General features: G+C 40.1%; 2 protein-coding genes and 1 pseudogene across 3 annotated transcripts; 1 reads left to right on the top strand and 2 right to left on the bottom strand.

Annotated features, from left to right (window-relative positions):
- Positions 1 to 691: 691 nt before the first annotated feature.
- LOC125587086 lies at positions 692 to 1,405 on the bottom strand (annotated as a pseudogene).
- Positions 1,406 to 1,546: 141 nt separating this feature from the next.
- Positions 1,547 to 4,888, top strand: LOC106352765 (protein kinase and PP2C-like domain-containing protein). 2 transcript variants are annotated; one of them, XM_013792395.3, is made up of 12 exons: positions 1,547 to 1,775; positions 1,857 to 1,974; positions 2,065 to 2,231; positions 2,312 to 2,379; positions 2,470 to 2,693; positions 2,835 to 2,886; positions 3,027 to 3,573; positions 3,696 to 3,762; positions 3,842 to 4,061; positions 4,142 to 4,246; positions 4,353 to 4,448; positions 4,521 to 4,888. In XM_013792395.3, exons 1-12 carry the CDS (start codon positions 1,583 to 1,585, stop codon positions 4,713 to 4,715), a joined length of 2,052 nt encoding a protein of 683 aa, XP_013647849.2. In that variant the 5' UTR covers positions 1,547 to 1,582; the 3' UTR covers positions 4,716 to 4,888. The 2 variants fall into 2 exon arrangements, with proteins under 2 accessions (XP_013647849.2, XP_048612695.1); XM_048756738.1 differs by lacking the exons at positions 4,353 to 4,448; positions 4,521 to 4,888 and having other exon boundaries at positions 3,842 to 4,056; positions 4,142 to 4,215.
- Positions 4,889 to 5,168: 280 nt separating this feature from the next.
- Positions 5,169 to 7,536, bottom strand: LOC106352766 (phosphatidylinositol 4-kinase gamma 1-like). The gene is made up of 2 exons (XM_013792396.3): positions 6,962 to 7,536; positions 5,169 to 6,874 (listed from the first exon to the last, which is right to left on the bottom strand). The coding sequence occupies exon 2, from the start codon at positions 6,756 to 6,758 to the stop codon at positions 5,169 to 5,171; it is 1,590 nt and encodes a 529-aa protein (XP_013647850.2). The 5' UTR covers positions 6,759 to 6,874; positions 6,962 to 7,536.
- Between the last annotated feature and the right edge of the window lie 9,028 nt (positions 7,537 to 16,564).

Genomic DNA, 16,564 nt, shown 5'->3' with positions numbered 1-16,564 from the left:
CCTCATACTGCACGTACCGGCGACCGTACTGATGGACTGATCGACCCTTTTGATCAGTTCATGCACTTTGATCAGCCAAATCTCACTAAGGCAAGGATCCTTCACCTATCTGAAGACATAGGACACACTTGGTCCAGTATGGTTCATGATCTGGACATGGTGGTTCATACGGACAGTCCCACATCCGTCGTTCTCCTTACCGCGGTTCATGCTTCAGGATACAACGAATCTGGACAGAAGCCGAACAGTCACCTTGTCTAGTCTTATCTCTTTATTTTCGTATTATGACTAGATCTAGATCTAGAGCTAGATCTACTTTTTCATTTAATTCCTAGATCTACAAAACACTATAAATATGTAATACATTTCATAAAATCAGTTCAGTTTTGGTTGTTTATTTTGTTTCTTCTCTGAGTGAGAGAGAGAGTTCTTTAGCTAGTTCATTGGTGTGAACCGGCTTGTTGATTTGGTGGTCAGCCAATTCATCTTTGTGTGTTGTTTGGTGGTTAGCCAACACATTCATTCTTTTTTTGGTGGTTAGCCTTAGATCGTGGGTATATCAAGAGTCATTCCGCATCTCTTGACGATCCTTTCAATCCATCTCAGTTCCAGAAGAGCCGTTTGCCTTCTCGGATCATATCCAACACCCAGCTAAAGTGATCCTCCCTATCTTAGGGTTCTTCACAAGCCATATACATAAAGCAAATTTCACGAAAACAGAACAAGTTTTTTTTTATGACATATTTACATTAACTTCAGGTTTCTTCTTATGCACACACTGGTCTGGAACAAAGCTATCTTAGGCTTATTTATTCTAGAGAATTAACAGAAACATTTGAATTACCTTTGAAGAAGGGAACTTCAAGAGGAGGACTCCTTAAACTCTTGCAACTGCTTGAAGTTCATCTGTGGCTTCACCCAGACTTTGGCTTCGAAGTTCTTAGTCTTGCCACCTTCGTTTGCTTCTAGGGTTAAGTGGTACATCTTTCCTGCAACTACTTGTTCTCTTGCCTTAACAATCTTCTTGAACTGAAGAACCTTGTTCTGCACTTACCCGGAAACAATCAGACAAAGATTCTTGTCATAAATTTCCTTAGGATCTATAACCAAAAAACAGAGGAATCATCAAAGACCTCTTTGTTGTTATGCTCTTGTATGGCAAATCGAGCGAGACTCTCGATCACTCCACTGTTCTCGTTTCCTCGGAGATTGAACGCCTCCTAGCATCATCATCGTCTTCTCGAGGCTTTTCTCTTCTGATCTGCAAAACCCTAACTGAATTATTCCACAGAGAAGAAGGGAGAGATCATCTTAGAGCATGATTAACCCGGTTCTTACGATGGGTTCTTATCAGAAGTTAAGAAACTGTTTCATAACTTTTCTTAACTTTTTCTAAGAACTTCATTATAAGAACCCTGCTTAATCATGGTCTTAAGGAAAGAAAGTGACAAGTCACGGGATGAATGACACGCGTCGCCACCTAAACGGGTAAGGGATTTTCCTCGTTTATTGAAAAGTCAAAAAGATAAGAAAACCAACAAAAACGGCACGATTTGTCTGTGTCTTATTCACAAGAAACGGCATGCATTTTCTCAATCGATTGTCGTCATCACCACTGGATCGATCACCATTGAGCTTCGTTCTTCCGGCACCGATAAAAATGGCGATGGAAATCGTGGAACCAAACACCTGCGTTAGAGGATGCTGCACCAGTGAATCGATTCCTCTTCACCTCTCTCCTTCTTCCTTCACTCTTCTCTCCCCAATCGCTAGAGGTAACTGCTTCTTCTCTCTCACCTCTCTTTCCGTCTACCTCCGGTTCTGAATTCGATTGGTGTGGGGCATTGCTTTTTCAGGATCAGAGAGTGTGGTCTACGAAGCGACCCTCAACGGCAGAAGAGTCGCCGCGAAGAAGCCAATCTTATCTACTTCCGATGACCTAGACAAGTTCCACAAGCATTTACAGCTCTTATGGTATATCTCTTTGGACCCATTTGAAAAAGTTTCTTACTTTACCACATTTCAACACAAAGTCTGATTTTTTTTTCTTTTGATTTGGTGAAGCAATCTTGATCATCCAGGTGTGGCTAAGCTAGTGGCAGCACACGCCAAGCCTCCAAATTACTTGTTTTTCTTTGAGTTCTATGAGGCTGGGACCTTAGCTGAGAAGTTACACGTGGAGGAGTGGTCTCCTAGTGTTGATCAAGTGCTAACGATCACGCTTCAGTTGGGTATATGACTTATCTCCTTGTGATGATGGATTCTCAATCGATACATTTATGAACCGAAGTCTGTGTCATTCATGTTTCAGCTAAGGCATTGCAGTATCTCCACAAGAATGGGATTGTTCATAGGGATGTGAAACCAGCTAATGTTCTTGTAATGATGATACTCTTCTTCCATCATCTGGAGTTTTTCATATCTTGTTATACGCTTATTTCATGTGGAAGCTTTTGATTGTTGATGCAGCTTGACGAGAAGCTGTCCCCATATCTTGCTGACTTTGGTTTAGCGGAATACAAGAAGGATTTGCGAGAAGTTAATCTACACAACTGGAGATCGTCTGGGAAGCCAACCGGTGGTTTCCACAAAAAGAATATGGTTGGAACACTTATTTACATGGCCCCTGAAATTCTAAGGAAAGAGATGTATACTGAGAAATCAGATATCTATAGCTTTGGGATTTTGATCAAGTAAGAATTGTCTTTACTACAAATTGAAAATTTTCTTGCATTCATTTTTCGTTCAGATACTTAAATTTGTTTGTGGTGTGTTTAGCTTTCTTCCTAAAAGATCTTTGCTTGTGAAGTAATGTTCCATCTTTGACATTGCAGTGAGCTTTTATCTGGAGTTGTTCCATATACCGATCTTCGTGCAGAAGCTCAGGTTTAAATTTTTTCCCTCATTTCGTTTTTTAACATGACCATGCCCGTTAGAAGCTCTTGAACTGTTTTTGTATATTGCTAATGTGTAGCTCAAGTACATATAAAGGCATTACTGACACAGTGCATATATCTGGATTGCAGGCTCACACTGTTTTGGAGATGAATTACACAGAGCAGCAACTTACAGCTGCCATTGTGTCTTCTGGTCTTCGACCTGCTCTTGCTGAAACTGGATCACACGTTCCGAAGAGTTTGCTGTCTCTTATACAAAGTTGCTGGGGAGCGGATCCTTCTAAGCGGCCTTCTTCAGACGATGTGGTTTTGGAACTAGAATCACTTTGGGAGCTAGAGAGAGAAAAACAGCAAAGTCATTTCCTTGAGACGATTTCTATTTCCAGGAATGATAAAGATGAAGGTGCCATTAAAAATACAAGAGATTACGGAGACAACATTAATTGGTCCAGTCAAGGGGAGTCTTTATCCAAGAAATCGTCTCTTTCCACTGCCCCTGATCTGAAATCGTGGTCGAGTTCAACAGATGACTCTTCAAGATATGTCCCTATAGTTTCTTGTGGGTCTTTTGCAACATGTGGAAAAAGAGAATCCATGGAAGATACACACTTCCTCATGCCCCACATGTGTAATGAAGAAAACATCCACTTATTTGCTATCTTTGATGGTCACAGAGGTATACTAACAACCATTTTAAACTCAGCATGCATCAAACATCCATCATTTTACACACCTTTGTTCAAAATTCGTTAGTTATTCGTCAGATAGTGTTTATAATAGCACCCTAATGACATGCAGGTGCTGCAGCTGCTGAATTTTCTGCTAAAGCTTTGCCAGGATTAATTCAAAGCTTATCTTCCACAAGGTCAATGCTCAGCTCAAACTTTTCTGACTTACTCTTCAGCTTGTTTTGTTCAAAAACTCATTCCAATGTTTCATTTCAGCGTTGAAGAGGCACTGTCACAAGCATTTGTCAGGACTGATTTAGCTTTCAGAAACGAACTTCAGTCCCATCGTCAGTCAAACAGAGTGAGTCAGAAAGACTGCCATCCTGGTTGTACCGCTATAGCGTCTCTCCTAGTGGACAATAAGATTTTCGTTGCGAATGTTGGTGACTCTAGGGCTATTTTATGCCGTGCCGGCAGCCCTTTTGCTCTAAGTAAGGTGAGATAGGACTTATCATTACTGAAGTGTGGTAATTTATTGCCGTTTACCACTAACTCATCTCTGGCGTATGTTATCAGGCACATCTTGCAACCTGCATTGAAGAAAGAAATCGTGTGATTGGAGAAGGTGGACGTATTGAATGGCTGGTTGACACATGGAGAGTTGCTCCTGCTGGTCTTCAGGTTTGCCCCTTATGTATTTCACATATTTGCTTAAAACAATATCAACATTAAAGGAACATGAAGTTAGTCCATCGTAGGCGATTCAGTTTATCCTTCTTTGTAACAGGTTACCCGGTCCATAGGAGATGATGACCTAAAGCCAGCTGTAACGGCAGAACCAGAGATTAGTGAGACCATTCTATCACCTGACGATGAGTTCCTGGTAACATTTTGTTATGATATTTTGGGTTGTTTGCTCGTCAGTTGGGAGAAATAACAGGTAAGACTTGGTTAGGTAATGGCGAGCGACGGGCTCTGGGATGTTATGAACGATGAGGAAGTTATTGGTATAATCAGAGATACTGTAAAAGAACCTTCAATGTGTTCCAAGAGATTAGCAACCGAGGCTGCAGCACGTGGTAGTGGTGATAACATTACAGTCATTGTTGTCTTCCTGAGACCAGTTTCTACAGCTGAAAGGATTTACTAGTAGCCAGTTCTTACACAGTATTAGCTGCAACTTCCTTACGTATAAATTATTTTTCATGAAACTTGAGAACAACCAGTACAAAGTGTAATTCTTTCATTAGAGGAATATATGAACATGTAAAGCACTGGGAAACTTGAGTGCATATATTCCTGATTACATCAGTTTTATTACAATTGATTGTGTGTTTTTTATTTAGAAATTTATGGTACTTGATGTTTCAGAATAGTGTAATACAATAAGGGATGAGAAAGAAGAAAAATAAGAGTATAATGGAGTTGGACGGCTTGAGTATGCTCGTCTCAGAATCCATATGCTTTCTAAGGTATTAATAGTTAGCCTACAGCCCTGCACTATGGTCATCTTGGCAGTAATGCACACTTGTTACCTCTATAAGATTTAACCTCCTGAGATTTCATCTCTTTGGTTAGTTGTTTTCCTGTCTTTTTTTATTTATTATTGTTTTCCTAATTTTGGCACTGACCCTTTGCTCAGTGCATCTTGCAAAAGTGTCTGGAAGCTCTGCAGGAACATGTCCCATTCGACTGTTGTCATGTCCCCGAAAGACACACCTTCTGATTCAGCATGGTTCACACGCATCGGTGGGCTCCTTCTCCTCATGGTGCCTCCTCTCTTCTTTTCTTTTGCATTCACAGTAACCCGCTGGCTTTGTGAGGACAACATCGAAGCAGGTATGGAGTTTGCACGTGGCCCTTTTGGAGCCAAAGGTGGTTTAGATACATGAAAGACCTCTGTTATCTCCACTTCACATTCGAGCTCCGCGTTCACTTCATTTCCTTTGTCAACTACTACAGTTGCTTTCGCTTTGGTGCAGAGTGTCTCCAACAGACTGAAACTATCTTCACCTCTATAGAAATCCCTTGTCATCTTCTCACCTATCTCTGCAAGACAGAGCCCTGCAGCTGCTGCTTGTTTCAAGAAAACCGTGCAGACAATGAGGACCCTTATAGCAGATTCAGGCAAAGACTGTAGTTCATTTCTCAGAAGCTCCGCGTCTTTGAAAGGGTCCAGATCGGATATATACTGCAGCTCAGTGTCGGTGAATGGAACCAAAGCTTGAGGCCAGTTTAGCCACTCAAAGTAAGGATCATCTAGGCATTCAGGGAGGCAGAGACCATGATCTATAGGCACAAGCTCAGCTGTCCCAACTCGGTTATAACGCTTGTCCTGGTCACAGCTCTTCACCAGCATGTTCCCAGCATGCCTGTCAAGGTTCAAGACTCTCACATCAAGTATCCCAATCCTATGAACCGAGGTAACCGTAAAGCTTCCTGGACCTAACTCTCCAGCATCAAAATCATGACACACAAACCGCTGCAAGGAAGCAACCTTATAGGGAAACGAGGAGAAGGAGAAGGCGTCGCTGACGTGAAACGGAACATGTGAGATGCTAACCAAAGCTGTTGGTGGAACATTAGAGAAGCCTTGGTAATCAAGAAGGTAAGCAGCTAACTCTCTGATACCAGTTTCACCAACAGGGATAGAATGTTTCATTCCCGGTTGCCCTAGCATCAAACTTCCAGACTTTTTAGGATTGTTCAAGGCCAAAGGCTCCTCATCAACCGGTTTAGCCACAGCTATGTTATGACCTTTACCGGTTTGGAGAAGATAAGCACCTCCCAAGCCACTTGGTAAAAGCAAAGGCTGAGCTCCAGATACAATAGCCATTGTCACCTCAGCCACAAGAGCACGGACAGTGGGAACACTCTGTCCACCAAGAATCTCAATCCGTGGAGCACCGGTTGCTTTCTTATCTTCCTCCATATTAGCAGAGGCAGCTATGGAGAAGCAAGGAGAGGAGACGCTTCTATGGATGTTGTCATCTTGAGACATTCCATTTAAGGATTGCGCCAGGCTAGATCCGAGGAAGTTGAAGTCGAGGTTGGTTAGGGATAAGAGTCTGCATCTTTGTGAGGATCGGTTGAAGTAAGGGAACTGGTCACTGAATGGATCAATAGCCACGGCCATATCAGAGATCAATGTAGTCTTGCAGGTGATGATTAAGGTCGTAGCCAAGCAATTCATACCAAAACCTAATTTTTATATACACAACTAAAGAACTCGTTTTATACAGTCACAAGATGGTGTGTCCTTTGCTTCGCTTGAATCCATTGTGCCTATGTGTGAATCACCGCAATTTTCTGCAATATAATCACAAGGAAACCCTAAGAAAACAACAAGAAGAGAATGATTGCTTGAGGGAGAAGGTATTGTAAAATCAAACAAACCCTGATGAAGGCATTCAGTAGAGAGAACGGAGAAAGATTGAAACAACAGAAGGGAGCTTCAGAGAAGCCGACACACACTGTCACCGGAAAAAAACTTATCTCTTTTGTTTTTTCTCCTGAGACTCCCCTCTTCCGAACGATACTTTCTTTCTCCTTTTTCTTTTTTCTTTTTTTTTTCCTTTTTTGATTTTTTCTCTTTCTTCAACCCTTTGCATCTAAATCTGTTTGTGTAAATACTATAAATGTCTTTCTTGTTTGGCACGTTACAGGTTTCACCGCGTTCTTCTGAGGAAAATAAAAGAAAAGAAAACGAGAGTTTTTGCTAAAAATAGTCACTTGCCGAAAATAGTTAACAAGCTAACAGAAGATTTTATTTTGGATAGTTAACAACAAATACATAGTTTTTGTATGTCTAATGGTCCTTGTGAACAAAGGAGTTGAGAGCTTATACTATTTTGATTTTTTGAGTTAGTTAATTATTATAAATACATAGTTTGTATGCCTTATAGTTTTTTATTTGAGTCATTTAGGTGAATATACAAATTTCAATTGGTAATTGCAAATGTATGCAGAATTTGAAAGTATTTGCATATGTGGTTATTTATTATGTATGATCCGACGATATTGGCCCTAACATCATATGATAAAGCTATGTTATAATCATCATGCAATTCTGTGTATTTATTAATATAACATGATACATTTTTAAGTTTGTAGTATTCAGTTTATATATTTTCAATATTTGTCATAATACCAAAAAACATGTTAAAAGTAAAAGAAACGAATCAAATATATCATGATCCAGATATATTTTCCATAATACCAAAAAAAAAATTCCAACCAAGAACATTGGATTCTCCGCTGACAGATACCACTATAGAATCCAAATAAAAAATCCAGTTAAAAGAAAAAAAAACCGATCAAACAAATCATGATCCGGATACATTACCCCAACTATTTTCTTTGTGCTGACAGATACCACCTTCCATAGCAATATCTTTCCCAACTGCAATGATTATCGGATTATGGTGACACTACAAGAAAACATCAGGGATTCTGAGTGAAAAAATCGTCGGAATTTCGTCGGAATAACGTTATTCCGACGACATACCGACGAAACAGGCCGTCGGAAATAATTCCTCGGAATTTCTTTTTTCCTCGGAAATCCCTCGGAATTTTCCGACGGAATTCCGAGGAAATAAATTTCCGAGGAAATTCCGAGGATCTTCAGTTTGTCGGAAATGTCCTCGGAATATACCGAGGGAGAACTTCGTCGGTATAATTCCTCGGAAGTTCATCGATCGATGTGTTTTTGGACATATATACATCGATCGATAGGAGTATACCGACGGACCTTTTCCTCAGTTTATTCCGAGGAACTTTTCCCTCGGTATATTCCGAGGGAACTTGTCCCTCAGAATATACCGAGGGAACTGGTTCCTCGGAATAAACAGAGGAACCTGTCCCTCGGTATAGCCCGAACGTTTTTTAAAAAACGCATCGATCGATGCGTTTTTGTTCAAAAATGCATCGATCGATATAGTGAAAAATATAATTAAAAATATAATTTTTAAAAAATAAAATTTATGAAATTTAAATTTATGAAATTTAAATTCGAAAATATGAAATTAAAAGTAAAATTGAAATCATATTAATTAATATTCAAAGTTTCACAAATAAAAATAAAACATTCCGAGTTTGTGGAAAAAAAAAAACTACGGGTCTGGCACGTCCGGGAACACCTCGTTCGGGTACATCCTCGGCATCATCTCCATCATTTGCTGGTTCAGCCTCCTCTGTGCCTCATAGCCCGCCTGTTGAGCCGCCATCTGGGTCTCCAACAAAGATATACGATCATCTTTGTCCTTCAACTGGGCCGTAAGTACTTCTGGATCAACAAAGGGCGGTGGTGCAGAAGAAGGGGGAACCGACCGGGTGCGACGACCCAAACCGACCAAACGTCCCTTCTTCTTTGGAACCGACTGAATAGAAAAAAGCCAAATTTAGAAATTTAAACCAAGAAATAAATGAATTGAACTTTTAAAAACAAAGAACTTACGGATTCAACGATTTCGTTGATTCGAAACCGGGACAAGTTGGTCGAAGCCGTCGAAGCGTCATCCTCGGTTTGAAGCTGAGACACTTCGTCTACCACCTGAGTTTGGACCAGGTCGACCACGTCCCTCACAAGACCGTCATCAATCTGGCCGGTCTTCTTGTTGGTATACGCCCTCCTCATTAGGGCGAGATCATCAACCGGCTCGCCATCATTTTCTTCCGCCTTGAAAAAAAACATAAATTAAAGAAACATTAGAAATTAGAAGAAATGCACAATAAATTTAAATTCTGAAACTCAAATAATTGAAGAAAAAACGGTTGAACTTACCATGCGATCTCCGAGAGTGGCAATAGATTGAGCACCCAAGTTATGCTTGTAGATGCCCTTCCCTTTACGGTCGCTCCTGCGGTTGGTGGAGTTGGTGGAAGAAGTTTCTTTCGTCTCTTCCTTATCCCAATGCGCACACAACTCCTTCCAGACCGTGTCGTTCATCGACTTTGGGACCTTTTAATAAAAAAAAAAAAAAGTTTAATAAATTAAAAAATAGTTTAATAAATTAAAAAATGGTTTAATAAATTAAATCGAACTTTATTGATTTCCCACTTCTTCTTCCACTCGTGGATCTGCTTTCCATAGTTGTCCATTACTTTATGGACGAAGTGGTGATAGATAAAGAGCGTCTCATCGGAATTCCAGTTGAACTCTTGCTGAAAAAAAAACACAAGTAGTAGAAAATTTATATTAAAGATTAAAAATATAAGTAAAAAATTAGAATACTTACCGCAAACTGACGAAACCACAGAACCTGCTTGTCGGTTGGGAAGTGAGTGAAAGTCGGATGTCCACTGTCGAGAGCCGAGTACATCATACGGTTGATCCATGCGCTGATCCCGTTCCCGGATCGGTTGAACCTTATTAAAAGAACAAACAGTTAATAATGAATCCAAATTTAAAGAAAAAAAAATGTTTAATTACCATGTTTGACCCCGTCCATGTGGATACGGAGTGAGATACGGAAGATGGTCACGACCGGGCTGTTGAACCAACTCCGCAACACGCATCACTCCCGGAGGACCCGGAGGAACAGGAGCGGATGCAGCAGCGGGAGCGAGAGGAGCAGGAGCGGGTGCAGCAGAGGGAGATGTATGGTTGGAGCTGTGGGGCGAAGGGGAATCCTGAAAATGGATGGAATCCCGAGACTGGCTCCCCGTACCACCACGACCACGACGCTGTCGAGGCCGGGTCTGATCATCATGAGACCTGTAAATTTAAAAAATATATTTAATAAATACAGAAATATATAAATTAATTTTTTTTTAAAAAAAAATCCCAAATAATTTAATCACAAAAAAAGATTTATATATATTTAATTTTTTAATAAATATATAAAAAAGTTCTAATAAACAAAAAATAGTTGTAATAAATAAAAATAGTTTAATAATTACAAAAAAATAGTTTTAATAATATATATATATTAAAAATATTTTTAAATCCCAAATAATAGTTTTTAATCACAAAAAAAGTTTTATAGATATTTAAAATGTTTTGTAAAATCCAAAAAATCGAATTTATATAGAATTTTTTTTTTGTAAAGTCCAAAAAATTGAATTTATATAGAAAAATTGTTTTGTAAAATACAAAAATCGATTTTATATACAAAAATCGATTTTATAAATACAAAAAAAAAATTATAAAAAAATTCTAAATCAATTCAACAAAACAAATCATTCAACCAAATCACAATTCTAAACCTATTATACAACCAAATCACAATCCTAACCAATCACCCTAACAAAAATCTATCAAAACTACACAAAAACCTAACAAATAGAACATAAGAGAGTGGGATAGGGTCCTTACATGATTTGTGTAAGAAAAGGGGGAGATCGCCGGAGATATCGTCGGATTTCAGGGGGAAATCGCCGGAGAAAAAAGAGAGGAGTCGCGCAGAGGAAAAAGAAAGAAAAGGGGAAGAAGAAGTGGCTCGTGGTTATAAAACCTAGGGTCCGACGGACATTATCCGTCGGAATTCCGTCGGAATTCTAGTTTCAATTTTCGCGAAATATTTGCCCGGTAAAATGAAAATATTCCGAGGACATTCCGACGTATAGTAAAATATCCGTCGGAATTTCCTCGGAATATTCCAAGGAAATACCGAGGAAATACCGAGGAACTAGTGTTTGGGGTTTCAAAACATCAATTTTTTTTTGCCGTATTTCATTTCTTATACAATTGTAATGCATACCATTGAGGATTCTTTGTATAGATGAGCATAAACCATGAAATAAAAAATTTCAAAACTAACTGAAAGTATTCCCTTTACCGTTCATTAAAAGGTATAAGTGTTTGTCTTATGTTGCGAGATTTCGTTCATACAATCGGAAAAGTGTTAATTATACGGTAAGGAACAAATTTTTGACTTCATAATGAACGTAAGACACTTAATAAGGGTTATATAGGTGTTATTCAAACGGCAAAACGTTGTTTTCGGTTTAAAAACCCTATTTCCTCGGAATTTCCTCGGATTATTCCGAGGGAACTCCGAGGAAACCCTCTTCTTCCTCAGAATTTCCTCGGAATATTCTGAGGAAATTCCGAGGACCTAGTGTTTGGGGTTTCAAAACGTATTTTTTTTTAAATAAACGCATCGATCGATGCGTTTTTGAATAAAAACGAATCGATCGATCGAGAATCTCAATTGTTCCTCGGAATGTCCTCGGAAAATCTTGTATGTTTTTTTAAAAACGCATCGATCGATGCGTTTTTGGATAAAAACGAATCGATCGATTACTAAGATGGACCGGGCCGTAAGATTGTGATCGATCGATGAGACTAACCCATCGATCGATCGAGAATCTCAATTGTTCCTCGGAATGTCCTCGGAAAATCTTGTATGTTTTTTTAAAAACGCATCGATCGATGCGTTTTTGAATAAAAACGAATCGATCGATTACTAAGATGGACCGGGCCGTAAGATTGTGATCGATCGATGAGTGTAACCCATCGATCGATCGAGAATCTCAATTGTTCCTCGGAATGTCCTCGGAATGTCCTCGGAAAATCTTGTATGTTTTTTTTAAAACGCATCGATCGATGCGTTTCTGAACAAAAACGCATCGATCGATTACAAAGATGGACCGGGCCGTAAGATTGTGATCGATCGATGCGTTATAGAACAAAAACGCATCGATCGATGCGTGTTCGGAAAACAGAAATATAAGGCAAAACCCTACCTTTTCTGGATCTAAGCCTTAGAACTCTCATCTCCTCCGATTTCCCCTATAATTCGCCCCCCCTTTCTCTCTCTATAATCATCCGATTTGAACAATTTTGGGCTCCATTCCACTTGATTTTTCGAGCTCTACCTGATTCCTACACTCGTCTTCACCCTAAGACAGGTATACTCCGCGAATCTCCATATTCTGAAATCGTGTTCTTGAGCAATTTTTTGGGTTTTGTGAATTTCTTATTTCCGTGTTGATTCCTTGATCAAATATGCATGAAACAGATGTTTAAACATGGAATAGAACACAATTGTCTGTGATCAACGAGTTTGGAACAGGATTTGAGATGATTTAGGGATTGAGAATTTTTTTCAATTTGGTTTTTTTTTATCACAACTCGATTTCGGTTTTCATTTTCATGTTGCTTTGAGTTCTTAATTGATTATTACCATGTTGAGAGCAATGATTCTATTTTGTAGAGAATGAAGCGCACGAAAATGTCAGCAAAGAAGAACACACAAGAAGAGGGTTCGTCTCAGCTGGAGAAGCAAAGGCCAAAGAAGTGGGATAAGTCTGATACCACCCACTACAACAACATAAAGAAGGTAGCCGTTCCGGCTACACAACTAGCATGTCCTGAGACGATGACAATATTGGGAATCCAAGCAGACATTGAAGGACTGTTCCAGAACATGGGTCTAGGCCAACTATGCAACCTCAACGAACCCACTTATCCGGAGTTGGTACGCCAATTCATAGCATCCGCATACGTCACCCGTCCCGATGATAGCCATCAGGAAGGTTTTCTGGCATTCGTAGTGCAGAAAGTATACTATGAGGTATCTTTCACAGACCTCTGCGGACTATTTGGATTGAGTGCAGGGGAGAGGACATCTGGTCTTTATTGGACTTCAGAGCTGTTGAACTTCTGGGAAACGATTGGCACAGGGGTTTATAGATCTTCTCAGGCAAAGGAGTCACTTATCCGGAGCCCAGTACTGAGATATGCCACACGCCTCATTGGCTCATTGCTATACGGGACAACCACAGCCGCATCAGTCACGCAATGGGAGTTGTGCCTCCTGTACCAAGGTGTGAGGCATTTGCTACCGGCATTTGGAAACTCTACATTCCCACCTGCTACTGCCTTCAACATGGGAGCGGTGCTGGCCGCAAACTTAGCAGGATACAAGGGGAAAGTAACCAATTCCAAGAGCAATGCATGTGGATTTGGTGCAGTGATTACTCGGATCCTTAGACATGTGGGTGTAGACTGCAAGAACCAGCAGGTAGCACTGGACAGATCGAACAACATTGCTTGGAACTACCTGGATGTCATTTCTCTAGTAAGTAAGGAGTTCATAGCTGGTCCCCACTCGAGGATCCATCGGGATGGTCCTTACGTCTACGTATTCCAGGACCGAGCGAAGAAAACACTCTACTGCCACCTGCCTCAGATCGGTCTGACTTCTCTTCTTTCAGAGGCTGCAGTTGAGTTCCTACCCCCTGCTACCGCACTAGTAGACAAGCCATCCTTCTTCACGCCAAAATATCAGACCAAAGGCAAGGGCGTGGTTGATGAAGAAGGAGAAGATGAGGCTGCACAAGCCATTCCAGATGATTCACAACCCCATCAGCTACTCCCATCAGACTCCAGCCAGTACAAGCTGCAAGAGCTTCCACCGAACGCCACTTCGCGCCAGCAACAACATTGGAGAGATCAGAGCATAAAGACAAACAACGACATGCTACACAAGATCTGGGCTGCCATTTCACGTATCAGGCCGTGTCGTTGCCAAAAGGATGATGTAGTTCATCGGGACAACTCTCCATCCAGCTCTGGTTCGGGTTCGAGTGGTACACACAGGGTAAGAAAGAGGTCCAAGAGACCCAACGATGCAGGAACATCTGGAGCAGGAGACGAGGAGTAGGAGCTATCACCGGCTATTTTATTTTCTTTTCTATTCTAACGTTTTATGGTCTTATTTTCTGTTAATTTTGAACTGAGTTTTTTTTTGGGTTTCTTAATTATGAGTTCGTATTTCTTTTACATGGTTTCTTCGTTTTATTTGGTTGTGTTCTGAGTAGTTTTTAATTCGTATTCAGCTTTGCCTTGCTAGATAAACCAAATAACTATTATCCGAGGAAAGAGGTTATATCAAGTGTTCCTCGGAATTTCCTCGGTATTTCTTAAAAAAAAAAAATAATAAGTTCAATGGTAGTCTGTTTCCGAGTCATCATCACCAGATGAATCTGAATCTGGATCTTGGTGAAACTCTCCAATCACTGGTTCATCCTCTACGTGAACGACGGCTTCCTCTCCAAAGTCGGTTAAATCGACTACAAGGCCAACTCCAGCTAAATCTTCTGCTGCACTTAAGTTGCCGGATGTGCTTGGTTGTAGTGGGTCTTCCAGCTCAGAACTTCCCTGAACTCGGCCTCTCGGGTTGAGTCTTGTAACAGTAACCCATGGATCATCTCTGTTCCTTACCCGGGGGTACTTGATATAACAAACCTGTAACATTTAGAAAAATTATAAATTAATACACATGATGATGAATCATTCTGAATAATTAACATTTAATTACCTGATCGGCCTGAGAAGCAAGAATGAAAGGATCATAATATTGCAGCTTTCGCCTCGAATTTACTGATGTAACACCAAATGCATCTGTTCTCACACCTCGATCTGGGGTGTTGTCGTGCCAATCACAATAGAAAACAGTACAGCGCAATCCAACCATGCCCAAATACTTAATTTCCAAAATCTCATGTATGTGTCCGTAGTATACATCATCTCCTGATGCAGAACAAACGCCAGCATCATAAGTCGTACTCGAACGTCTCCTCTTCTGAGTTGTGAATGCATATCCTCGAGTACAAAATCTCGGATATGACTTCACAACAAAGTTTGGTCCAACGACCATCTCACGTATCCAATCGTCAAATGTTTCACCTCTGGCCAAACCAGCAGACACCTATTAATAGCACATATATATATATTATATCAATAAATGTGAATTAGTATAAATATGTGATAAAATATATTTTAATTTGTTTAAAGCACTCACATAAGTAAACATCCATCCACTAAATTCTCTCTGCTTCATTTCTTCTAGTTCGTCCTCTGTGGCGTATCTATACTCGAACCGCTTTTCTGCCATGAAAATCCTGTATATGATGACAATAATGTAATTAATTAAGATTTAAATTTCAACTTGTTAAAATAAAAATTTGTAAGCTCATTTATTTACCTCTCATATTGAAGAACGTCTTCGCAGTTGGTGAGCAAATATGTTTGCAAATGACTGCGCTCCTGCTCAGTAAGTCGACGGTCCTTTGGTTTTCCGCTAAGTCGTCCAACATCTGTGAAAATGTCTGGAACCGTAACATGATATGTTGCCCGTTCGCCTCTATCATCATGCCGAGCAGGTCTTCTGTTTTTGGTCTGAACTTCTGCTGGAAAGTAGTACTCGGCAAAGTTTGAAGTTTCTTCATTGATCATCTGTGCGACTATAGAACCTTCCACCCTACTTAAATTTTTCACCATCTTCTTCAAATGGAACATATACCGCTCATACAGATACATCCATCTATACTGCACAGGACCACCAAGTTCCAATTCTCTTGCCAGGTGAATAACAAGATGCTCCATAACATCAAAAAATGAGGGAGGAAATATCTTCTCAAGGTTGCACTGAATCACGGCTATGTTAGTCTTCAAATTTTCAATACCTTCAAGAGTCACTGATCTCGTGCATAAATCGCGGAAGAAACCACTTATCCCTGCAATTGCTTCATGAACATTTCGTGGTAATAGTTCCTTGAAGGCGAAAAGAAGGAGGCACTGCATCATTACATGGCAATCGTGGCTTTTCAAGCCAGTAAACTTTCCTTCCTTTCTGTCGATACAGTTACGCAAATTTGATGCGTAACCGTCTGGAAATTCCACATCGTTTGAAATCCAATCAAAGAACGCATCTTTTCCCGCTGCTTCAAGTCGGTATATGGGAAAAGGAGCCCTACCATTCTCATCAACATGAAGTTTTGAACGAGCACATATATCGACTAAATCCAGTCTTGACTTCAAATTATCCTTTGTTTTACCTTGAACATTAAGGATCGTGTTCATGAGATTGTCAAAAAAGTTCTTCTCAATATGCATGACATCTAAATTATGCCTTAGCAGATGATCCTCCCAGTATGGCAGATCCCAGAAAATACTTTTTTTGTGCCAGTTATGTAGTTCTCCAACAGCATCTACCGGAAAACGCTCATGTCCACCGACTTCTGGCGTCCTTTCTGCACCAAAATCTCTTA

This window comes from Brassica napus, chromosome C5 (assembly GCF_020379485.1).
Source record: "Brassica napus cultivar Da-Ae chromosome C5, Da-Ae, whole genome shotgun sequence".
NCBI classification, from domain to species: Eukaryota; Viridiplantae; Streptophyta; class Magnoliopsida; order Brassicales; family Brassicaceae; genus Brassica; species Brassica napus.
Note: the sequence above shows the minus strand (reverse complement) of the source record. Positions and strands in the feature narration are given on the sequence as shown.

What these genes read in the sequence shown, in the direction of transcription:
- LOC106352765 (XM_013792395.3), top strand. Translation starts at nt 1,583, where the DNA reads ATGCATTTTCTCAATCGATTGTCGTCATCACCACTGGATCGATCACCA. An exon ending in AGCTTTGGGATTTTGATCAA is followed by an intron (nt 2,694 to 2,834) that starts GTAAGAATTGTC and finishes TTGACATTGCAG; the next exon opens with TGAGCTTTTATCTGGAGTTG. An exon ending in TATCTTTGATGGTCACAGAG is followed by an intron (nt 3,574 to 3,695) that starts GTATACTAACAA and finishes AATGACATGCAG; the next exon opens with GTGCTGCAGCTGCTGAATTT.
- LOC106352766 (XM_013792396.3), bottom strand. Translation starts at nt 6,758, where the DNA reads ATGAATTGCTTGGCTACGACCTTAATCATCACCTGCAAGACTACATTG.